This window comes from Protopterus annectens, chromosome 3.part0, assembly GCF_019279795.1.
Source record: "Protopterus annectens isolate FY-2018-M chromosome 3.part0, PAN1.0, whole genome shotgun sequence".
NCBI classification, from domain to species: Eukaryota; Metazoa; Chordata; order Ceratodontiformes; family Protopteridae; genus Protopterus; species Protopterus annectens.
Genome location: NC_056731.1, coordinates 1,515,250,322 through 1,515,275,728, shown reverse-complemented (window position 1 = coordinate 1,515,275,728; position 25,407 = coordinate 1,515,250,322). Strand labels below are relative to the sequence as shown.

Sequence of the window (25,407 nt, the reverse complement as noted above, 5' to 3'; positions counted from 1 at the left end):
CCCTGCAGACACACCAAGCAGATCCTGTTACTATGAGGAAGGCTCACTTTGAACCATGAAGTCTGATAAAATCTGACTCATCATAGTCCTCATCACTCGCCTCCCATGCTCGATGTCCTCGGATGCCAGGAAGTACTGGACAAATGAGACAGTGGGCCTGCACTAAATGGTTACTGGAAGACTGGAGACCCAAAAGAAAAATGAAACATTTCTAACCTCCATTATGCATTCTGTTCTCTTACTACTCCTTTATTCCTTCACTAGCTTTCAGTCATCTCATGCACTTACTCTGAATAGCCGAAATTCCTTACCCATTTAATTCTCATACCTTGTTACTGTCAATGTGTTTTACAAAACTATAGAAAACTGTCGAACTTCCTCAGAATGCTCAACAATAATAATTGTAAAAATCTCAGACCTCTCCTTAGAAACAGTATTACTCACACCCGCCCCACTTATAACTATTTATAAACATTTATTTTTATTTATCTAATTATTTATTTGTTATACATGGTAAGTGGACTAATATATACAGTTTTTCCAGCCATATCCCAGGTCATAATGGCAGCTCTCAAACTCTTAATACAAAAAAATCAGGACAAAGCCCCAAAAATATGGACACATTTTAAATATTGCTCTTATGAACTTAGAAAATTGCTAGAATAAAAGATGTTGTGTTATACCATGCATTTTCTGAAGGATATTAAGTCTGTAACGTAAATGACTGTAATTATTTAGTGAATTCAGTCCTCACTGATTTGCAAATAAACAGAGAAAATCATAAATGTTATGAGGAACAGACCAAAAATATGAGGCAAAGGCTGGGCATTCTGGGAAAATCTGTACAGTTGAGAGGTAAGGTACAACAGCAAGGATTATATGACAGGGATAATTTAATGTTGGCACTAAACATCATATTTTTAGCAGGTGGGAAGAAATCAGAATGCCTTGATGAAACCTATGTAGCTCTAGCAAGAACATGAAAAACCCTGTTCTGTTTTCTGTAATATACTCCCCCAAAACTCTTCCCCAATCCACTCAAAACATTTTTTAGAATTAATCTCATCCCGATTCCCCTGTAGCATACTTATGAGTAATCTGTTTATGTTTTTATTTTTCCACTTTCAGTCAAGTAATCATTTTTCAGTCCATCTTTGTCTCATACCACTCAGCAAACCCACCTCGTTTCACTTCTCTGGGATTATTTTGCTCTTATCTGTGATTGCAGCAAGCCTTTCTCTACCACACTGCTGAACTGGTAACATTCTGTCACAAATCTTAGTGATGAAATTACCTCATATCACACAATCTGTTTTTTATATGTTAACTACCATTTGTTTTCATACTGTCTGAGATTGACTCTTCTATAGTAATTTCTTGTTAACTGTATTTATGAGCACACATTCATAAAACCCATTCAGCAAGAGAAGCAAAATAAAACACAAGCAATTTTCAAATTAAGACTGTTCTTATCTTCTGAGACAGTAAATGGAGCAATACACGAAACCAGATTGTTAAAATGACAAATTTTGTGTTGAAAACCCAGATGAGCTCTCAGCAACAGTTACTGACAACTATGGGATGGTGAGACAAACAAGAGACATGAAGCTGTGGTTTCTAATCATACTGGACTAACCAGAAGATTTGGTTACTAGTAATACTGGACTAACCAGAAGATTTGGTTACTAGTAATGCTGGACTAGCAACTACTGCAATACATGACGAAAAATGTTGCCTGCTCTACTTGCAAGACTTGTAACTACAACAGCAGAAAGACTAGTAGTGGGAAAATGCCTTGGACTTTGCTGTATGTCTCTTATGGAATTCTCTGGGTTATGTAGTGCATAATGATCCTGTTACAGCATAGAGTGGAGCCCCTAATTGAGTGAAGCCCTATTTGGCCAAGTTGTTCCAATTAGCCAAAGGCCATCCCTGGGTATACTAAACACATGACTTTGGTTTAAGTTGGGTTAATAGTTTGTTGGCACTTAGCCAATTACCGTGGATTAGCAGGTCTTGTTGTAAGAGGAGTTTAATGTAAAGATATCATTCTCTTCTGTAGAAAGCTGGCTATCCAATGCTCAGCTCCTACTCAAACCAAGTAAGACAAAACTTTTCCTGTTCCAACCTTCCAAAGCCACCCAAAACAACTCCCACTTCAACATTCTTGCCAAAGACAATACCATCATCTCTCCATCAGTACACACAAAATTACTCGATGTGAAAACAGACAACAAACTTAGATTTGACACCCATATATCTCTCACAATAAAAAAAGTTCACAAGAAACTTGGTGCATTATATCGAAGCTGCCAATTCCTAACCAAGGCGGCTAGAATCTCCATAGCCAATTCCCAGCTAATCTCCACCCTACTCTATGCATCTCCCATACTTACCAACCTTAAACAGACAGACCTACACAAGCTGGATGCTTGTTACAACAAAACTGCTAAATTTGCCACTGGAACCTCCTACCGCAGCCATCATTGTATCTCCCTTAAAGAACTAAACTGGCTAGAACTCCCACAACTCCTTCAATTTAGTCAACTCACCCTCGCTCATAAACTTATTAACTACCCCGTTAATATCCCTTCCCTTCCCTTCAAACCCTTCTCCAACCCTATCACCCCACTAGGCCCCTAAGATCAAGCAACAAAAATCAACTCACTGTTATCAAACCCAAAAACTCAGCAGGAGAAGCCATATTTTCATGTACCATATCTAACTTTGGAACAATCTTCCACCCTCTATAACTACTCTACCTTCCAGCAGCACTTTCAAGACTGCGCTCAAATTCCACTTAAATTTGCACTGGCTTTGTCCTTGTTCTAATCCAGACTAACACCCCCACCCTTATCCCCCCACCTAGACTCTTAATCCAACTATACTACCGCCACTACTAACCACAGTCAGAAATAGCTAGTTGTCTTTACATACTTTAACATCATATTTGACAACTTTGTTACTAATATTATAAATGACAAGAAACTATCTTAACTTGCAACATTTACTGTATATACTGTTGATAATCAATATCTTGTTATTATATTAAAGCCAACAAAGTACAGTTTTGTACCTACCATAAATGTAGATGTTCGAGTGCTAATACAGCTGCAGTCATAACAGATGGTTCTTCTGCCATCAGGTGGGTCCTCGGTCGGCCGAATTCCAAAGTCTAGGTCCGGCGTCAGTTGTCGTCGCTTCTTCCCTGACGTCAGTGTGACAGGGGTATAAAAGAAACAGCCGACGCCATCTTCTTCAGTTTTTCTTGCCCCAGATGTCAGGTGCCCCCAGAAGGAAGGCAATACATAAATTTATGTAGTAATGCAATGCAATATAATCAAAATACAGTAGTTGCAAGCAAATACACCATAAAAGAATACCCCAATCAGGTTGTAAGAGGAGGTGTTAGCCAATAGACCTGTCCCAAGAGGGGAAGGAGGGAGGGAAACCTGGACTGCAGCTGTATTAGCACTCGAACATCTACATTTATGGTAGGTACAAAACTGTACTATGTTCATCGTGCATACAGCTGCAGTCATAACAGATGGGTAGAATCCCAAAGCTAAAAAGGGGTGGTAGGCACTAGGTGGAACTAGGAGGAGCCAGGATGCCCTGCAAGACTGCAGTGGCAAAGCCTGCTCTAGTTTTGGAGTATAATGGTAGGTGGTAGTGCTTGGAGAAGGTATGCACAGAACTCCAAGTGGCTGCTTCCAAAATATCTTTGGTAGGCACTCCTCTGAGGAAAGCTGCAGAGGTAGCTGTGGCCCTTGTGGAGTGAGATCTGATGCCTGCAGGTACAGTTTTACCATGAAAAGAGTAGCAAAAGCGTATGCAGTGGGCTATCCATTTTGAGATTGTCTGTTTGGAAATTGGCTTCCCTTGAGCTCCTATAGCATAGGACACAAAGAGTTGGTCTGATTTTCTGAAAGGCTTTGTTCTGTCCAAATAATAGCGCAGCTGTCTGTGGATGTCCAATGAATGTAGTAGTCTCTCCCCTTTGTTTTGAGGATTAGGGTAAAATGTAGGTAAGTAGATAGCCTGATTCAAAGCTACCCTGGATACCACCTTTGGCATAAAGGACGGGTTGGTTCGTAAGGAAACTCTGTCCTGATGGAAAATGATGAAAAGCTGCACAGCCATGAGGGCTTGTAATTCTGATACCCTGCGAGCTGAGGTGATAGCCAGGAGGAAGGCTGTTTTCCAGGACAAATATTGCAAATCTGTTGAAGCAGCTGGCTCAAAAGGAGGCAAGGTCAGCTTTTCTAGAATGAAATTGAGGTCCCAAGCAGGTATTGGTTGTTTCCTTGGGGTTTTATATTCTTAGCCCCTCTGAGGAACTGTCTTAAGAGGGGGTGAGAGAATAAAGGTGGATCAGTGTTGTATTCTGCAGAAATGGCTGAGGCATGGATTTTGATGGAGGAGAATGAAAGCCCACTGCTTAGCAGCTCAGCTAGATACTGTAATATTTGAGGTAAATTCAGTTTTCCAGGATTCTGGCCCTTTTTCTCATTCCAGGCACAAAACCGTTTCCATTTTGCGGAGTAAGCTTTTCTAGTAGACGGCCTTCTGGCTTCCAAAATGACTTCCTGTACTTCCTTGGAGAGTAGGGTTTGTTGTGAAGTTAAGGAATCTTCCATGCGGCCAGATTGAGTGTTTTCAGCTGACTGTGAAGAGTTTTGAAGCTGTGCTGAGTCAGAAGAAGAGGCATTAGAGGTAGGCTCCATGGTGGGGAATGCGTCAGGCTCCTCAGGAGTGGGTACAAGTGCTGTCTTGGCCAATCTGGAGCAATGAGAATCATCTTTGGTCTGTCTGCTCTGGTTTTTAATAGAACTTTGGGCAGCAGAGGAAGAGGTGGAAAGGCATAAACTGTCATTGTTGTCCAACTGAAAGAGAGAGCGTCCACTCTCCAGGCCTGTGGATGAAAAGTCCTTGAGCAGAATTTTGTCAATTGGTGATTTTTGTGGGAGGCAAAGAGATCTATGTCTGGCCTTCCCCATGCTTGAATTATCTCTGTAAAAACTTGAGGATGCAACTTCCATTCGTGTGGATTTGTCATATTTCTGCTTAGGTTGTCTGCCAGCGTGTTTTCTTTGCCTGGCAAGTACTGTGCTTGAAGTTCAATTTGTAATTCCAGAGCCATGTTCCAAAGTGACATGGCCAGCCTGCACAGGGGATATGAATGGGTTCCTCCCTGTTTGTTTATGTACCACATTACTGTGGTGTTGTCTGCCCTTATCAATAGTTGACCTGGATGTAGAAGGTCTTTGAAAGCTATAATAGCATTTATCACTGCTAGCATTTCATTTTGATTGATGTGAAGGTGCTTTTCTTTTTGGGACCATTTAACCTGAATGCACCGATCTGTCATGTGCGCCCCCCCCAGGCGTAGTCCGAGGCGTCTGTTGTGATGACTTGATTTGCTTGAGGCTTGCAGAATGGGAGACCTGTGTTTGTTTGGCATGCTTGAGCCCACCACAGAAATTCCTTTTGAAGGCATGGCATTAGTGGTATTATTGTTTCCAAACTGTGGCTGTGTTGAGACCATAGGTTTTTCAGGTGCCATTAAAGTTTCCTCATATGCAGCTTTGCACATGGGATTAGTAGTATGCAAGATGCCATGAATCCCAGAGCCTGCAGGATTTTCCTTGCAGTCAGCCTGGTGAAATTTGCTAGTTTTCTGAAGTATTGAGTTAGTTGCCCCTGTTTCTCTGGCGTGAGGTAGGCCATCTGGGTGTTTGTGTCCAAATTGGCACCCAGGAAAATTATTTTCTGAGAGGGTATTAGCCTTGATTTCTTTTTGTTGACTGTGTATCCCAGAGAATTCAACAACATTATTACAAAAGCCAGATGTTTCAGAAGTATGTGCTTGCTGTCTGCTTGGATCAGGCAATCGTCCAAGTATGGGTATATTTGTTATCCCTTGAAGTCTGCAGTAGGCAATTACTGATGCCAGGCATTTCATGAATACTCTGGGTGCAGTAGATAAGCCAAAGGGCAATGCAGAGAATTGATAATGGGTTGAACCTGCAAGAAATCTGAGGTATCTTCTACAATTTTGTCTGATTGGGACTTGCAGGTATGCCTCCTTGAGGTCCAATGTTATCAGCCAAGACTCCTTGCCCAGCATGGGAAGAAGCTGCTGTAATGTGAGCATCTTGAATTTTGGTACGAGTAAGAATGTGTTTAGGATGGATAGGTCCAAAATAGGTCTCCAATCTTTTCCCTTCCTTGGTACCAGGAATAGTCTGGAATAAAAACCTTGACCTTGTTCTTGAGTAGGTACCTCTTGAATAGCTTTCATGTCCATGAGATCTGAAATTTGTCTTTGTGCCTCTGCCCTTTGATTGTGTGGCAGGTTTGGCATGCCTCTCATTTTTGGAAGGGTATGAAAATGGAATCTGTAGCCTCTGTTTATAATGTCCAGGATCCATTTGTCTTTTGTGACAATATGCCAATTTTTCGAAAATAATGCCAGTTTTCCGCCTAAGGGTGCTGTCATTTGAGCCTTGCTTGGCATGCAAAGGAGAAAGTCATTGGATTTGCTTTCTGAATGGCTGCAAACTATCCTCACCACCTCTTTGTGTAGGAGCATGCCATTGTCTGCCTCTAAACGATCCTTGAGATTGCCCTCTGCCCCTCGGGTGCCTGTATCTACCTCTTTGGGGGTCTGTCTGTGGCTGGAAAGGACCAATTTTTGGGAGGCCAATTTCTACTGAAACGTGGAGGTTGTACCTGTAGAAAATCTTTCACTGTTTGCATTGATTTAGCCTTTTCCTCCATTTTCTTTAATACCTCCTCAGCTTTAACACCAAATAATACATCCTTTTGTAGAGGGGCATCTAGTAATTTAGCTTTGACATGATCTGGTAAGGTTTGCTCCTTGAGCCAGGCATGTCTACGTATGACTGATCCTGTAACAGCAGCTCTACATTAAGCCTCTAGGGCATCAAAACCACATTGCAAGGTATGTTTACCCACTTGTTCTGCACTATGCATCAAATCCTGCAACTCCTTCAAGTCTGGTTGTTCAGGTTGTGACATTTTGCTTCTCAACTGTGATAACAGAAACTGTTGGTACTTTAACATATGGAACTGGCAGTTTAATGCCCTCATGGTTAAAGGTGGCCGAGGTGTATACCTTTTTCCCCCACCTTTCTAAAGATCTGGAATCTCTCTCGGAAGGTAATGGATTTTTAGCAGTGGAGGCCTTAATCCCTTTGGGGCCCTGTGATATAGTTTCTGGGTCAGCCGCATGGCTTTTGTATAAAAATTGGTGTGAGTCAGGAACCCGGTAGTACCTGTCAGGCTTGACTGGGGCTGGAGGTAAAGAGTCTGGGTTAAGGCAGGCCTCCGAATACACATCATCTAGTATGTCTAAGACAGGAGGTATAGCCAGAGGCCTGTGCTGAGGTAGCAAGAGAAAATCCCTAAGCCTTTTCTTGTAGTCTGTGTACTCTTGGCCTTCCCAGTGGAAGTGTTCCCTCAAGGTATGCAAGTTTTCCCCAAATGAGTAATCCTCTAGGGGGGAGACAGAGGGAATGGACTCCTCTGCATCAGAATCTTCAAAAGGGGAGTAAGAAAGATCCTGTTTATCAGAGTGCTCTGAAATAATGGAGGCCTGGTCTGAGGAGGGGGCCTTTTGTCCGGGGGGGGGGGTTGAGAACCCCTGATAAGAGTAATTAAATCCTCAGCCATTTTAAGCATCTGTTTTTTAGGCATGGGACCTGGAGAAGGGCCTTGTGTAGCTGATCTCTTAGAATGCATGGCTGCTTTAGACTTAGTGAAAGCCTTGATGGAAAAAGAAGATGAAGGTCTGAAGACACCTTGAGAGGAGGCAGACCTGTCTACATTTTGAGTTTCACCACCAAGAGTGGCTTTGGTATCTGTAGTCGGGGTGTGGGCTGAGGAGCCTGCGACCTCGGGCACAGTAGACACCACCAATGAAGTGTCGTCGGTAGGCAGGGGCTGCGTAGGTGCCTCGCTGAGAACCGGACCACCTGTAGTCGGCTTTGGCGTGGTGTCGGTAGAGGCCGTGGACCTCATGTGTCGGTCCTTATCTTTGCATTTTTTAGACAAAACTGGAGTCGGAGTATCAGACGACATAATGTAGTTACATTTTTTGCCAAAATAGTGCTGGGCAAACTCCGCCCGACGCTTAATGGTGCATTTGTTGAAAGTAGCACAAAAACGACAGACCGAGACGTCATGGTCTGGGCCTAAGCAAGGAATGCAGAGGGAATGAAAATCCTTATGCGGTATTTGCTTCCCACATGAAATACAATTAGTAACTTTGTCTGTCATCGGTCTGAGGCAAGAAAAGTTTCCCCAATGGGGTACTTAGCTTTCAAGAAGACTTTGGTTGCAAAATATTCGTAATTTCAGGAGCTGGCTGACCGGCACTTGCGAACTGCTTCTGCTTCGGGCACCGCGCGGCAAGAAAGACTGGAGAAGATGGCGTTGGCTGGTTCTTTTATACCCCTGTCGCACTGACGTCAGGGAAGAAGCGACGACAATCGACGCCGGACCTAGACTTTGGAATTCGGCCGACCGAGGACCCGCCTGACGGCAGAAGAACCATCTGTTATGACTGCAGCTGTATGCACGATGAACATCCTGTAATGTTGTTTACTATTGCTGCAACGTTGTATCTCTATTTATCATGTACATGATGTAGAGCTTTTCTCCCCGGGCATCCACTGAAAAAGGACCTGCATCCAGTCGGAATTTCCCAGTAAATAAATAAATAAAGGTATAACAACTCTGACCTGCAGATGATCATGTGATCATGTCATCTGTGTAAAAAATGATGAGATGAAAGGGATTTCTGATGGCAGTTTGTTTATATAAAGAAACAAAGGTAATGGCAGAAGAACTGAACCTAGTGAGACTGGTCTGAGTAAGGGAGCACTGGAGGAGTTGCAGGAACCTAAGTTCACACTGAATCTGCAGTGTAAAGTAAAGTTATTGAACCACTGGTAGGCTTCTGGAGCTTGTTCCATGAGATAACAAAACTGTTTGGAGGAACTGGTAGCTGATCATGGCAAAGGCTTTTGTGACATCTATAAATATTGCTACTGTTTGTTGGTCTTTGTCCATTCTGCATAAGATCTCATCTATTGAAGCCCAGATTGGTGATTTACCTAAAATCCATGCCAGTGTCTGGATAGCAGACCTTGGGAAGAATAGCAGTTAGCAAGTTTTACTGAGGCCAGCTTTAGTACTTTCCCAACAGTGTTGGAAGTATAGATATGGGCCTAAATTCATAGTACTATGTGTTCTTTTTAGGGGGGTACACTTAACTGACTTATCTTTCCATATTTTAGGACAAACAATTTGGCATAGCAGAGGTTATAGATGTGTTTAAGTGGAGGAGAATACCGGTGGGTGGGAGGGTAGGTTGTCTGTGCCTGCAGAGTTGCCATTTGTAATTTTGTCAAGTATGGTTTCAATTTCTGTCACTGTGACGGCTTTGAAGGAGAACTGTGGGGTTAGGTCAGAGGGATCAGAGCAGAGTGTAGTGTCACGAGTTAGGTGGCATGGAGAGGGGAGTGGGGACATGGCTGAATTCAGAGAGAAAAGACTCTAGATTTAGTGGTCCTATGGTGGCTAAAAGTATGTGTTGCTTGGATGATTACTCTTGTCTGTGCCAGTCAGCTGGACCAGAATTTTTGGTTGCTTAAAGAGAATGGTTTGGTGCTTCTGAAGGTATATAGCTTTGTGCCTTCTGATGTTCTTTGTTTTCAATTCCAACTCAGTAGTAAATCTTTCTATGGACTTTGCTGCATTAGTTTCTTTCCATACCTTCCGTGCCTCATTTCTAAATTAAACTAGGGCCTTTAATGTTTTTGTTAGCTATCTGTTTTGATCTGGTTTGTGAAGGCATGATATGAAGGTAGGACAATTTGCTCTGAATTGATAGAAGGTGCTACAGCCAGGCTACTGGCTGCAATTTTGGGGTCTTGGGAGTAGGGGATATGCATTCATCCTGTTTAGGAAAGGATGTTTTGATAACTATATTCCTTCACAATCTATATGCAATGTACAATTAGTATATTTGCTTATGGAGGGAATGCTGTCATGATATTCACTATACAGTGAGTCTGCTATTGCAGATGTAACCTGTCAGCTCATTTGACCTTTCCTGAACACTATGTTTTCCTGTTGAAGGTTTGCCTGTGGTCTTCTGTCTCATCATTCTCGCTCACATATTTATCCTCCTTCCTCCATGCCTTTCTGTCTTCAGTGCCATTGAGCTTTTGTGCCCCCTGTATATTGCATTGTGCATGTATTTACCATCATGTGGTGGCATTCTTTCTTTAGGTAGTTTGTGTAATTTTTGTGTTGGTCCACATTATTTTTGGATTGTCATCTTTGTGCTCCTGCTGAATCTTTTCATGTGTCTCATCAACTGCTACCAGTGATCCCCTTGCTAGCGGTAATCTGTGAAATGACCGCCAAAATAGCTTTGATGTTGTGACCATTTATCCAAAGCTTACCCTGGTGTTGATTGGTTTAAGTGGTGCTATCCCCCTAGAAGCAGAGTTGTGTTACACAGGAAGCACTTAGATTGACATTTGGTAGCTATATACCACCTAAGCTCTACCACAAAGACAAAAAGCACCAGCCACGCTAAGGTAAGCAGACACAGTTGCAGACAGCTAATATTTGTAAGGAGTGAGTGTTCCAATACACAGTACAAGAGTTGTGCTCAGTTTTGTTGTAACTAAGGGATATCACAATGGTAAATGATATTTCTTACCTGGATAAGGGATTCTTCCAAAAGTCACAATTTCATATATAAGAATTCCAAAAGACCAGACATCAGATTTAATGGTAAAGGATCCATAGTTTATGGCCTCTGGAGCTGTCCATTTAATTGGAAATTTAGCACCTGAAAAAAATGAAATAAATATTACAGAAAATGAATGATGCTGTACAAATTTAATGCACAACAGTGAATTTTAAAATTTAAGCTCCATTTCACTTGTACCACTAAAATTTATAATGCAACATCTCTTGTTTCCCACATTCGACCATTCACAACTTTCTAAGCTTTCTGTCATGAATAAGAAATCATGGGGTGATGTGCACTCCAGCTTAAAACAGTCTCGTCTGTGCATTGGTGTTTTAACATTACTGGAATAATGCCCATTTTTCATAAGCATCTACAAAACTCTGACATTGTTATCATTCCCCTTTTTTTTTTTGAAAATGTTTGCCTTGCTGTTTTTATGCTTTAGTTCTGTACCTTTAGGCTGAGATCTCATTTGGTTCTCGGGAAAAGAAACACTTATTATATCTGAGTGCAAGATATGGATAAGGCACAACGTGTAAATTTTGAGGATAAAAGTAACTGCAGCTGCTATTTTCAGTTATTGCAAAATATGTGAAATCTCACACCTGACTGAAACAGAAAAAGCAATAATGGGTAGTATTCATCCTACCAGTAAATCTTTGAGAGCTAGTTCATGCAATTGTTAACACTCAGTGGTCTAGCATCAGTCTAAAGTCAAAATCTGTAAAACTTTTCCAATGGCTTTCCTGGATGAAAGGGTTGTCTTCTAACATAGCTGCAATGTTCCACAATGAGCCTAAGCTATATACTAATACTGGAAAATTAAACTCTAGAATAAGGCCATGAGATGCCCCTCCTACATTAATGATTTTCCTTTAAGAAGACTGACACACCTCTTTTTGGAGATAATCGAGGAACTTTGCCTAGGTGAATGACTTACTCATAGCCACACAGCTTGCAAGTGGAGACTCAGAATCAAACCCAGAACAAAACAGAACTTGTTACGAACTCATAGCATTAGCTATCTGTGCTAATCTTCTAGACCAACTACTGTCCTGTTATTGCTGATGCATAGCCATAACTTCTCTGCAAGATCTGCAGTGAACAGTACTGAATCAGAGGCCAAGTTTAAGACATTTGTTTGACATCCTATAAGGCATAATGCAACAATTAAACACTCCTCAGTTTGCATTTGATTCCTTATGGGTGAAGATGTTCCTGTAGCTTTTATTGGCAAATCTGGGCAAGGAAAATAAATGTAGCATATTACATCCATGGATGGAAGGTTGAAATGCATTATGGGAAGTACAGACCAACGTCAACTCTATGCCAGTGTTTCTCTTGTGAAACATTTTCTTTTAACTTCTGCTATCATAAGCACTCATATGAAATGAAAAACAGCGATCAGAAGCAACCAATACACTAGAGTCTAGGAAAATAACATGGCTAAAACATTTGATGATTAAAGGGCACAGACGGAAACAGTAAATGGAGTTCTGTCATAAGTTCATAGGTGTATACTAGGCTAACGCTCTCTAGCGCTCTTATAAGCCTAGCCATGCAACCCAACTATGATCCACAAATTTGATTTACAGGGATCGATTTACTGACTGCCTCTGTCCATCAGACACATAGGAGCCAGACCAGGGGCAAATTTCCAGTTACCCAAACAACGGTCCAAGTTCTGTTTAAATAGGGATAGGGAGGAACTCTGCTTCACATGCATTAGGAGCCAATTCCAGAGAATGGGAATTTTCTGAGAAATATCTGTCTCTCCAACATGTCTTATTTACGTTGCAAGTAAAATGTAGGTATTTAATCTATAGTTATGATGCTGTTTGTTTTGCAGATGTGCAGAAGGTTCATCAAAACAAGGTCCAGGGATGCCTTGTATACCAGACAAAGATCACTTCTCAAAAGTCTATATGACACTGAGTAACGATACATGACTTTGAGGTGATCAGTGTAGGACATTGTGTTTACTCCCTGTATTCTTTTTGTAAGGAACCTTTGTGGACATTCCAGTTGCTGCATGTGTCTGATCAGGTACACACCAAAGGGGGCATTATACTCTATAATGGGTCTGATGAGGGCCATGTACAGTGGTATGATGACCTCTCTAGTCCTAGAAGCCATGCCCTTGCTTGCAGTTTGAACAATGTGCCCAGGGAGGTACATTTCAGGTCATTTAGACCTACATGGACTATGATGAAATCATACTGGAACCTGTGGCATGACTTGAGAGCATTCATTATTTGGCAAACAATTGCTCTAGATAAGCAACTAACAGTTATCTTCCCCTTGTTTATCCTGGTAAGAAGGCCATCAGTATATCTTTCAATAGAGTCCTGGGAACTGTGTTTTCTTTCCTTAGGGGAACTAGTGTTTGGGGCTCCAGTGATAGTGACATTATGTGTGGTATTAGGTGTTGTTTTATCTGAGTGCCTTTGGGCTTGCTGAGGCATAGCCTTGACAACGGTCAGTTTTGCTGGTCTTTGTTGTTTAGGAAGATTGCTTTCATGTTTAGGAAGATTGCTTTTAAATGCTTCAGTATATGCTAGTCTATGTGCATGCGTTGTGTGCTATTCGAGATGGGTGTTGCGTGTGTGGTTTTGATAAAGTGGTGTATGCTTGTATGCACGAATTTTGCCTCCAGTGTCATTGTGTAAGTACAACTCTCTACTACTGTGTCTACTTCTTTAAGGATTAAATGGTTATCTACAAAAATGTCATAATTGCTATATTGTCTCAAGATGCCTATGTTTACCAAGTTGGCTACAGAGAAGTTAGGAAACTGCATATTTATACTGTCCAGTCCTTTGGTGAGCTACAGGGGGGTGGTGTATTGGGTTAGAAGGCTATTAAGGGTGCTTTGTTGCTGCAGGGTAATCAGAGTGCTTTATTGGAACAGATTATGCTAAGCAATGCTAAATTTTACTAACTTTAACGTTTACACAATACTGAATTCTACAAAATGTGTAGGTATTGCCCCTCGAGGCCTAACTAGCTGCTCTAAGCTTGCCGAGGTACAAGGTCAGACAAAAGGAGGATCACAAATGATAGAGCAAACCAGTCAGTTATAGGACTCATCCTTTTTTAGTGTCTCTGTTAAACAGATAAAAACAGGAAGGCATGTTTCTAGCTTGGGGTACTTTAGCCCCACATCTTTTGCCTGTCTTTTGCAGGTGTTTTTCATATCCAAGTTTTCATCTTTAAACATAGCAGCTGCCTCTGTTTAGTAGGTGTCACCTTGATTTAATTGCATCATCACCACACACCCAAGGTTATGCAGGAAGTTGATGATGCATAACCATGGGCTGTACAGCCAAAGAGATGTCTGTCAATTGCATAAAGCAGTGTGGAAAAAAAGCTAATTAAGTAAGACTGGAAGTGTATTCAGCAGAGAGGGAAATCAAGCCCAAACCATCATTATCTACTGCCAGAGCATGATACAGTCAATATAGGGCACTGAAGGTAAATATCAGAGTTCGTTTCAGAATATTTTAGATGGTGGTACTCTGAAACCATCCATGTTCTAGGACTAAAACTCCTACAATGAAATATATTACTAGAATGCACCATTGGGACATAATACCAGAATACACTAAAAATGAATATCAGTAATAAAAAAATGTCAGATATATTATGCAGTGCCTATAATGATTATGGAACAAGCCTCATCACCTTACAATCAGAATAAAATAGTCATTATAATCTTGATGATATCTATCTATCAATCTATCTACACACACATATGCACATAATGTGGCATAGTGTCTGCTGACAGGTCATGTGACCTAACTCCTAGCTGCAGAGGGCATGCCAGGCACAAGAGAAGAGACAAGGTCACCATGGGAACAAATGGGGAACAGCTTACATGGCGAGTTTTAAGGGCTGCTAATTCACCCAAAATGGCAGCTTCCAGTCTCCCTCAGTTCAAACTCAGTCTGTTAATCCAGAGAAGTTTAGTTGGAATGAAGAAACCAGACTGAAAGCCATTCCTGCAGATGAACACATGAAGTTGGAACTGACGTTTACTCCAAATCTGTCAGCTAACTAACTGATTGGTTATTACATTTAGTTGAGTATGGAAGGTGCCATATACAACAAGTTCAGTGAATAGCTGGGAATTCCCTTTTAGATTTCAGACATAGTTAAAGAATGCCTTGTGATTATCCTTAGCTAGGGAGGCTATTTTTGCTTTGTAATTAGCTTTGGAGGACTTGACAAAATCCCTAATTTGTTTGTTTAAGATAGAGATGGATTTCGTCCTCTGCTGTGCCAGATCGCAATTGTTCTCAGACATTATTTTCTTTCTCTTGTTGTATAGCCTGTTTATACTAGAGGTCCAACAGGGTGGCTTGTTTTTTTGGCAAGACTCAGTTTTAATCTATCAGATACAGCCAATTCTACACAACTGCTTAAGTGGTTATACAGGTCATTGGCATACACCTCTGCATAGTAGTCCATGTTATCTGTATTTGAGGGGGATTTGAAACTTCTTATACCATCACTTAGTAGGAAGTAATTTATCTTTGAAAAATTCTAAAGCATTTTTGAGCTTGATGGGGTATCTAATCTTATAATTACATTGAGCAAGACTGATTTATGGTCTGAACTTACCAGGGAGGACATAATTTGGGGGTGGGTGCAATGCTCTCCCATGTTAGTGAGTACTATGTCCAGGACACTTGAGCCTCTTGTGGGTGTGCTGACTAGCTGTTCTACAGCATTTACATTGACAAAGTCCAAGAACCTCTGAGCCAGCATGTTTGTAGTTGTGTATGTTTCCCAGTCGATGGTAGGATAATTAAAATCAATGATAAGTAAGGGTTTGGGCTGTATGGCAAGTGACTCCAGTAAGTCCAGGTATGTGGTATGTTTTTCCTGTTTCATGGTGGGGGACCTATAGCTAGCTATGATGTGGTAGAGGGCTTTGCCTATAGTTAATTGGACATGGAGCATCTCAAGAGAGTCACACTGTTTGACCAGTCTAGAGGTGTACTTATCCTTAAAGAAGGAGGATACACCTCCTCCGTTAGTTCTTTCATGCTCAGTTTGTGGTCTGAATGCATGGAAGGCATTGTAGCCCTGCATGGCTGGGGTGCTTTCCACACCTTTGAATCATGTCCCAGTGACTGCACAGATGTCAGCATCTTCCAAAGTGCAGAGTGTTTCCAGTCAGTTCAGTTTCTTGTTTAGACTCCTAGCATTATGCAGCAGTACCATGAGTTTATCTACAGAGGATTTTGTTATGTTGGGAGGTTGGTTATTGTGACACTGCCTAAAAAAGGCACAATAGGGGTGGCTAATACCTTTGCCACTATATGAAAGCATAGAGGAGGCAGCAGACCATCTCTGGCAAAGCAGTGTGGCCTGTCGACCATGTCTTCCCAGGTTGACATAGTGGATCCCCTTGGATTGACACCAGAAGCTAAGCCAATTGTTAAAGTCAGTCAGTTTTTGTTTGTATTTGGCATCATCCTTGGAGACGGTAGAATACTGCTTAAGGCTAGGCTTATACTGCCTGTAACACATAAACTAAGAGTTGTCATGTCTCACTTCATATAGTCTGGTAAGGTATGTCATATGAACTATGACGGCGTCATACCAGTACTTGTGGTTGAGTGACTTTAGTTTATGACTGACTTGATGGATCCTGGGACCTGACAGGCAGCTAACTACACCTTATCCAGCCTGGTGAGGGGAACATATGTATATCTCACAATGTAGTCATCAATGACCAATACACTAGGTTTTGTGGTGTTATGCCTTATGGGCTTGTTTATTGAGACACTGATGTGTGTGCATTATTATGTGTCATGGTTGTTTTTTGCATTATTTTATATATATATATATATATATATATATATATATATATATATATATATACGTGGTTTCCATTTGGGAGGCCTCTGATCTTTGGTAAGTTACTAGTGAGTGCCTCCACATAACTGGGTTTATGTGTCCTGTCCTTATTTAGTGTTGAAGTGTGTGTGTGCTGACAACCTGTTTGGCATTCAATTTGTCCTTATGTGAGTCTTGCCTCCAATTTCATACTTCAACTACACCTCTCACATAAAATATTTGTTTGTTTCAGGAATAAGTGGTTGTCAGTATGCATGAGACAATTGCTACATTGCCTCAGGATGCCCATGTCTATCAGACTGGCCAGAAAAAGGACAGGAAACTTCTCCTCCATGACAGCAGGCTCTTACTGTATGTTTTATTAGGGAAGGGAATGGGTTAATTTAACAGGACTGTGCCTGCAGCATTGAGACTACAAGAGGGACCTATACTTCATGTAGGCTAAGGATGATCATTAAGGCAATGCTGAAGAAAAGCTTGGAAGGGTTTCAGTGACAGCTGTTTGGGGAAGAATTAAGCTTCTAGGCTTTTGCATCTATACAGGGCAATGCTAACCTCCATTGTGCGAACAGCAGCAATGCACAAATGTGAGACTTAAATATGAGCAAAAACGAAGAAGTTTTAAGCTAACTACCAATCAGGAAAGCACACAATAAGTCTTCCACCAGCAATCCCCAACTCAGACAGGTTAGATCAGCACGCTTTTGCCACAAGGGTGCAGAAAAACACCTTCTTAATATAGAATAGTTGTTTTGGAGCCCAAGTGAAACAAGACAATGCAAACTACCTACAACAGTCCTACAACTAACAGATACAATGCAATGCAGTGCACTTAGCTACCTAAAGCAACAGAAGTCAGTACATTTTTTGAAACTCCTAAAGTGCAGTTATTGTATATAAGAGAAGTGTAAAAAAAATACATAGAGCCCTTTTGTGTGCTTCCCAGCTCAGATAACCAGGTAGATGTCTATTGCTACTAGATGAATAATCCCACTCCTCCTAATGTAAAAGTACAGTAAAGGAGTGTTCGAAGAAAAATGCTACCACAAACAAACTTCAAAGGTATGAAATGCTACCACAAACAAACATAAAGATATGGATACAGACGTGTATTTTAAACAGCTACTAAGGTGTGATTAATCAATAAAAGTACTTCGCTTTGTATAAACGGCCAAGATCCACTCAATTGTAAAGAATTTATAAAAGCACTAAAAACAAAATAGTCTGATTAATAATCCCTCCAGCCCATAAAACTACTTGCAGAAATCTCAAGTGTTTCCCCAAAATAGACAAGGCTACCTCCTAATGCACTTGATGGAAAATCCACTGACCTCTTAATGTCAAGTGCTTGGCAGACTATAAAAAATACACAACTTTATCCAGCAGCTAGATATATATGAATTCAGAACAAGTAAATCAGTAGAACAGACAATGATGATGCAAAATGCACTTTTTCAATATAAGCACAAGGAAAGAAAAATAAATAATTCATGATATCAACAGCAGTGTAGAAAGGGAGGAGTTTATTAAGCTCAATTTACTGTAGGAGAGGGCAGCTTAAAATGGTCAGGTTTAAAACGCAGATCAACAAAGGAGAGGGTGGGTGGAAAAACCTAGCAGTGCTCTAGCTTACAGAGGCTTGAACTCTTTTTAGAAAAGACAAAGGCCTAGAAATTCACTGTATATCTAAGTATCACTCAAGAGGCAATCAACCAATGAAAAGATGTGTAAAATGTGCAGCCTAGATAATTTAAGCATGTACCTCTCACATAGGACAAAAAACACCAGGCCAAGCAGATTTCTTAAAATAGAAAACAAAATGGAGCATGTAAAACAGAAAGCAACTCTATTAGCAAAACACAGACGGAAAAATATAGGTTTACTTTCCTCATTCAGTAGGGAATCCCTAGCAGTGCTTTAGTTAGGAGATACTTAATGTGTGGAAACAAAGGAATTTTAAGAACCTTTGGAGTGTACCAGAAACATTGAAACTGTGTGTATGAAGCTATGGATGTATAAGAGCACTTGTCGAATTGAAAGATTTGTTGTTTTATTTTTCAACCTTTCTTGTCACTTTTAAAATAAACCCTGTTTTGAATGCTTCCATTAGGAGTAGATGAAAGAGAATGCAAGGATCAGAATCCCAGAACTGAATTCACTGAAAAAACTGCCAAAAACAGTCTAGCAATATTTGTAAGGGTTACCTAAAAAGTACTACAGTTGTTCTGATTGTTACCTGTTGAGTCACTGCAAGATGTAAGAAACACTGGAGGCCTACTACAGAGGAATAAAGTGACTGACCAACATGTACTTTTACTACAGCAACAAGATGCTACAAATTTCAGACCAGCTCAACAGAAGTGCCAAAACTGGTGTACTCTAAAGGCTCTGCGCAAGGAAAATAATGCCAAAGCCTACCTTATGACTTTTGATGTGTATGCATTTTGTGAACAATGTTCCCAAAGTGAACTATGACTGTTTTGTCCAACTTGACTAAGGACTCACTGAAGTCCTGTATGGACTTAGATGACTGATGTCCATGACTATTTTAAAAGTGTGGCTATTTCATGTGAACACTCTTAAGTAGAATTTTAGAAGATGACAAATTTAAAAGTGCACTCCCTAGTGATAGAATAACATGAGTATTACAGAGTGACCCCTGAGTCTTCTGGGAGAAGAGGTAGTATCACCATGGGAACAAATGGGTAACAGCTGCACATGGTGAGTTTTGATAGATACTAGTTAACCAAAATAACAGATTTCTGACTTCCTGATTTTAGAATCAAAGAAGTGTATTACAAGTATCCGCGGAAGAAGGGAATGAGACTAAAATCCAGCTCTACAACTGAAAGTCTCAAGTTGGAGCTTATCCTACTTGAGTTTGGTGGCACTTTATGTGGAGAACAAAGTGGAAATTGTAAGTACTATCTCTCAACTGTCCCTGATTTTCAGGGACATCCCTGATATTGACTCAAACTTTAGTTCTGTCCCTACTAATCCCTCCTAAAACTGGTGAATCTTGGAGAAAAGAAGTTGAAATATACCTAATAAATAATGACAATAATTATAGACTTTTTTAGTTCCAAAAATATATATTAATTCATATTGTCTTATTCTGTCGGTGTCTCAGGTTAACAGCACTAATATTTTATGTGTCCCTGATTGTCCCAGATTACTGAGAGCTATAAGTACTGTTTGGGAATATCAGAAACCCTGAAACTGTGAGTGATGCTAAGTTATGTGAGCTCTTTGCAAACTGAAAACTGAGTTTTATTTTCTCAAACTCTGCAAAACTGCATTGTTTTACATTGTCCATTTTAAAATAAACACTATTTGTACATGAAGTTGGTGATGAGAAAATATTACAAGGCTCTGTCTCACCCCCCCCCCCCCACACACACACACTGTTAGCGTGACTGCTTAAATGAATATGTTTAGTTGTTTGTAATGAGTTTGTGTATTTGTAGCTACATAAATGAGCTGATATCAGCTCTTTGCTAATGTTACCGAAGGACCTTTTGTGTTCCTCACCTTCTGAGGAGTTTTACTGTCCAAAGTTTTGGGTTGAACTTTGAGAAGGATAGCACTCTGGGAACTGCCTGGCCATCAACTGACCTAGCTAAGGCAACTGACCTAGCTAAGGCTTTGTGTTCTGCAGACAAGCTGTTGTAAGCAGTTATATTCCAACAGTATAAGCAAATGTAAAAGATAAACCAAAAAGTTCTTTGTAAGTAATTATATTGTAAGTCAACAAATTCAGCTTAAAAAGAAACAGTCAGATAACAGCTTATGTCATCAGAAGTTCTAGAATAAATCAGTTCAGTTTTTCTTCCCCTCATCTCTCCCCACTGACTTTGCAGACAGTGATGAAAGTGAACCGAAATGTACATAAATGTACTTCCTGTACTTGTTTTACAAGAGGAACTGTTTGATAAATGACAATTTCTGAATATGTGACCTTAATTTAAATTCTTCAAAAAAATGTAAGTTGCGTTTGTATCTTTTTACTGTAAGCAGTAGTTTAGAACCTCAAAGCAACAGTTGTGGCTTGATTTAGCAATGTTCAATATGAGATTTTTCATAGGGAATTTTCATATTTCACCATCCAGCAGTTCATGTACTTCCTCTTCTTAGCAGTCATTACATCACTGCTCACAGGGGAAAAATCTGTTGTGCCTTGATATGGACTTGTAAAAAATACATTTCTACAAGCAGATCTACATCATACATAGATACATTTTCATCTATTATTTAGCTAGCTATCTGCCTATCTACCTCTCTGTAATGTGTGTGTGTGTGTGTGTGTGTGTGTGTGTGTGTGTATATATATATATATATGTGTGTGTGTGTGTATATATATATATATATATATACACACACACACACACACACACACACACATATATATATATATATATATATATATATATATATATATATAAATAAATGTGTAAAATGTCTGTGGATATATATATATATATATATATATATATATATATATATATATATATATATATATATATATATCAGTTCATAGGCAGGTACCAGGACCTACGTAAGCCTAGCCAGCAAGGTTCCATAGCTTACGCCACCCAAGAAAGTTATTTTCCTGTGCCACTGTCCAGCAGAGACACAGACATGATCCCCAGGGTGTAGTTCTTATTTCCTATCCATCAAGATTTTTCTTGAAGAGTGGTAATGAAGAACTTTGCTTGACATAGATGGGTAGCTTGTTCCAGAGTATAGGAAGTCTCTGGGACAGGAATCTATCCCTCCAGCGTGTCCTGTTTATTGTGGTGACAAGGTTTAGGTCCCTAGAGCATGTAGCTCGGAGGGATTGGGATTTCTTTAGGTGTAGCATGTCCAACAGTGCTGGGTTTGACATAGCTTTATATGTTAGGCAGAGATCACCTAGGAATAGGTGATATGCTATGGAGTAAAGCTGAAGTTTTTTGAGGTGGTCAGTGTAGAGCATTTGTTTGAGGCCAGTAATCCTCTTTGTGAGGTACTTCTGTGGCCTTTCCAGCTGCTGCAGATGTCTTGTGAGGTACATTCCAAAAGGAGCGTTGTACTCTATAATGGGTCTAATGAGTGACGAGTAGAGGGGAACAATGACCTCTTTTCTCCTGGATGAGAACCCTTTTATGATGAGGTGTGCCACATAGAAGGCTTCCTGACTTCTGTGGCGATGTGACTATCAAAGGAGAGACTACTGTCCACCTGGGTCCCAACGTCTCTTATCACGCATTTGGTGTTAAGTAGATTGCTGTCTATGTGGTAGTTCATGGGTACAGTTTTCATCAAAGGGGATGACACTGCATCTTTTGCATTGAGCTTGAGGCCATGGCTCGGACACCAGGCATCTGTCTCAGTGAGGCCCTTCTGTAGGATGTCCACATCATTTGGGGACTTGACTATGGCTCCTAGTTTGCAGCCATCTGCGAACTTCATTAGCCAGAGGCCTTCTGTGTTAGCCTGTACTTCAGAGAAGTAGATACCAAACAAGAGAGGTCCCAGGATGGAACCCTGTGGTACTCCACTTGTCACTGCTTTGAAGTCAGATTTGGAGTCTGCAACATTTACAGTGTGGGTTCTGTCAGTGAGCCAGTTGGCAACCCATCTTGTGACATAGGGATTTATACCTAGTTTAGTGAGTTTAGCTATAATTCCAGAAGGGGGATGGTGTTGAAAGCCTTGGCGAGGTCAAGATAGGCTGTGTGAACCACCTTACCCTCATCCAGGGCTTTGGTGACTGCCTCAAAGAAGTCGATAAGGTTCAGGAGGCATGATCTGCCTTTCACAAACCCGAACTGGGTGGGATCCAGAGTTTGGAGGTTACCAATGTCTTTGTTTATGAGTTCCATGATGATACGTTCCATGGCCTTGCAAACCAGGCTCATCAGGCTAATAGGTCGATAGTTCCCGGGATCAGTGGTGGCTCCCCCTTTGTGCAGTGGGATAACTGTTGCTGTGCGCCATTCAGTGGGCACAAAGCCTGATGCAAGGCTATTATTGAACATGGTGCTTAAGTGGGGAGCCAGTTCGTTCTGAAGTTCATGTAAAACGTAGCCTGGGATGTTTTCCGGTCCCATGGATGCTGTGTTTATGGCTTTAGAGAGTGCAGCTTTTACCTGCGTAGTTGTGATTACAGGGACTCTGCATTCTTCCTGTATAGATATGGGCCCTTTAGAGGGTGAAAAGGGGTAAAGTTAGCACTGAACCTATCTGCCAAGATGTTGGCAAGATCAGTTGGTTCTGTAATTTTCGTGCCTTTGTGCTGTAACTCAGAGCAGATCTAGGTGTTGCCATCTAGATTCTTGACATAGCTATAGAATGCTTTCTGGTTGTTCTTGGATTTAGTGGCAATTTTGTTTTCGTAGCTAGCTTTGGAGGATCTTATAAGAGATCTCAGCTTCTTACTGAGGCTGACCAGGGAGCTCCTCCACTCATGGGATATTACTCTCTTTTGCAACAGTTTCTTCCTTCTGTTGTACAGTTTGTTTATGACAGGGGACCACCAGATTGGCTTCCTTTTTTGGAGGATAGCGTCTTGGTTCTGTTTGGGATAGCACGATCTATGCACTTGTGTAAGTGCTTATAGAGTGCATTTGTGTAGGATTCAGCAGTTGTAACTGTATTGTCCATCTGCATGGGTGTCATGAAGTTCACCACTTCTGTCTTAAGAAGCATGAAGTTGGCTTTGGAGAAATATTTTACTGTGGTTTCCTTAATGGGGGGGTGGGGGCGGGATGTGGATATCAAGGGTGATAAGCTTATGGTTGGATCGGACCAACAAGGAGTTGACTTCAGGTGTTGAACACCAGCCACTTATGTTGGTAATGACTAGGTCTAGGATATTGTTGCCCCTGGTGGGGGTGTGGATAAGTTGATCTAAGGCATTGGAGTTTATGAATTGCAGAAAGCGTTGAGCTAAGGAGTTGGTACACGAGTAGTTTTCCCAGTTAATGCTGGGGTAGTCGAAGTTGCCCATTATTAGGGTGTTTGGTTGAACCCTAATATTTTCCAGTACATCAAGAAAAGAGGAGTGGGAATCCTGGGGCATGGTGGGGGATCTGTAGCAAGCTACAATTTAGATTGCAGTTTTGGCAAGGTTGCACTTGGATAACCTTGGATGCATTATGCTGAGCAACTAGCCTGGAGGTGTGGATATCCTTAATGAATATGGACACACCTCTGCCTTTGGTGTTTCGGTCCAGATTACATGGCCGAAAAGTGTGGTATGGGTTATAGCCTGGTAGTGCAGGGGTTCACTCTGGAGCCTTGAACCAGGACTCTGTCACTGCACAGATAATGATGTTCTCCATTTTAAGGAGTGCCTCTAGTGAGTGCATTTTGAGATTTAGACTTCTAGCTTTGAGTAGCATTACCCTCAGTTTTTGCTTGCCTGTTCCTGTTATGGTGGTGAATTTGTTATTTGAACCCTGCCTAAAAAAGGCACAATAGGGGCAGCAAGAGCCTTAGCCAGTATCGGGAATCCCAGGGGCAACAGGTGCAGGCCATCTGTGGCAAAGCATCGTGGTCTGTCGACCATGTCATCCCAGGCAGACAGATACTGGATCCCCCTTAGAATGACACCAGAAGCTTAGCCAATTGTTGAAGTCAATCATTTTGTCCTTTTACTGTGGTATCATTCTGGGTGATGGCAGAATGCTGCCCTGGGCTAGGGTCATACCTGCCTGGGCTACAAGATCGGAGAGCTCTTCCATGTCCCTTTTCATGTAGTCCAGGGAGGTACGTCTCAGGTCATTCACACCAACATGGACAATGACAGAGTCATATTTGTACTTGTTGTGGAGTGACCTGAGTGCATTGGTTATGTGGTGGATCCTGGCACCCGACAGGCAGCTGACAGTAACCTTCTCCTTGTTAAGCTTGGTGAGTGGGACATCAGTGTGCCTGACTATAGATTCACCTATGACTACTGTGTTGGGTATGTTGTTTTGCCTTATTGGCTGTGGATTTGGGTTGTGTTGAGGGATGGAGGTTGCTTGCATTTCTGCTTTGGAGGTCTCTGTTGCTTAGACAGATTATTATTGAGAGCCTCCGCAAATGTTTTTGTGTTACTAGGTGTGGATTTTGATGGTGTAGTTTTAGTGAGACTATGTGATGAGTTTGATGTGGTGCAAATATTTCTCTTCTCCTCATGACTGTCAGGTTCAGTCTTGGTTGGAGAGAGCTTTCCCTCCAGTTTTTCTAGATAAGTGCATCTCTCACAGGTTGTAGTGTAGGGTGGTAGGAGTAGAGGGTTGTCTGTGTACATGAGGCAATTTCTACATTGCCTCAAGATGCCCAGATTCATCAGATAGACAGGAGAGAACACTGGGAGATGACCCTTGGACATGCCTGAATAAAAAATATTTTCCTCTAGATAAGTGAGGAAAGTGAGTACAAGAGCTGTTTTTCTCTAAGCAAGTGAGAAAAGTAAGTAAAAAAACTGTTTTCCTCTAGGTAATGAGGAAGATTGAGTGCTATAGTAATTATTAGCTTATTTAGTGCTTACAAGTTCTGAACAAGTGCTGAGCATGAATAAGCAAATTTAAGTGCTAAAGCTAAGAATCTGTATCTGCACCAGACGAGTTAAAGGACAGAAACAAGTGCAAATGCAGGCTTTCAAATCAGAACATTGAGAGAGATGGAAGAGATTGCCCAAACAGCCAATAACTACAATTTCTGGGCCAGAACTACTCCTTATGTGGTAGACAGGTTACCTAGTGCTTATA

General features: G+C 41.1%; 1 protein-coding gene across 2 annotated transcripts in view; it reads right to left on the bottom strand.

Annotated features, from left to right (window-relative positions):
- The window catches only part of LYN (LYN proto-oncogene, Src family tyrosine kinase), an 821,134-nt gene that overhangs the window by 20,091 nt on the left and 775,636 nt on the right, over positions 1–25,407 (bottom strand). For both annotated transcript variants that reach the window (XM_044065544.1, XM_044065543.1), the window contains exon 13: positions 10,763–10,894. In XM_044065544.1, the coding sequence (XP_043921479.1) occupies positions 10,763–10,894 (132 nt within the window). The remainder of the gene's footprint in view (positions 1–10,762; positions 10,895–25,407) is intronic.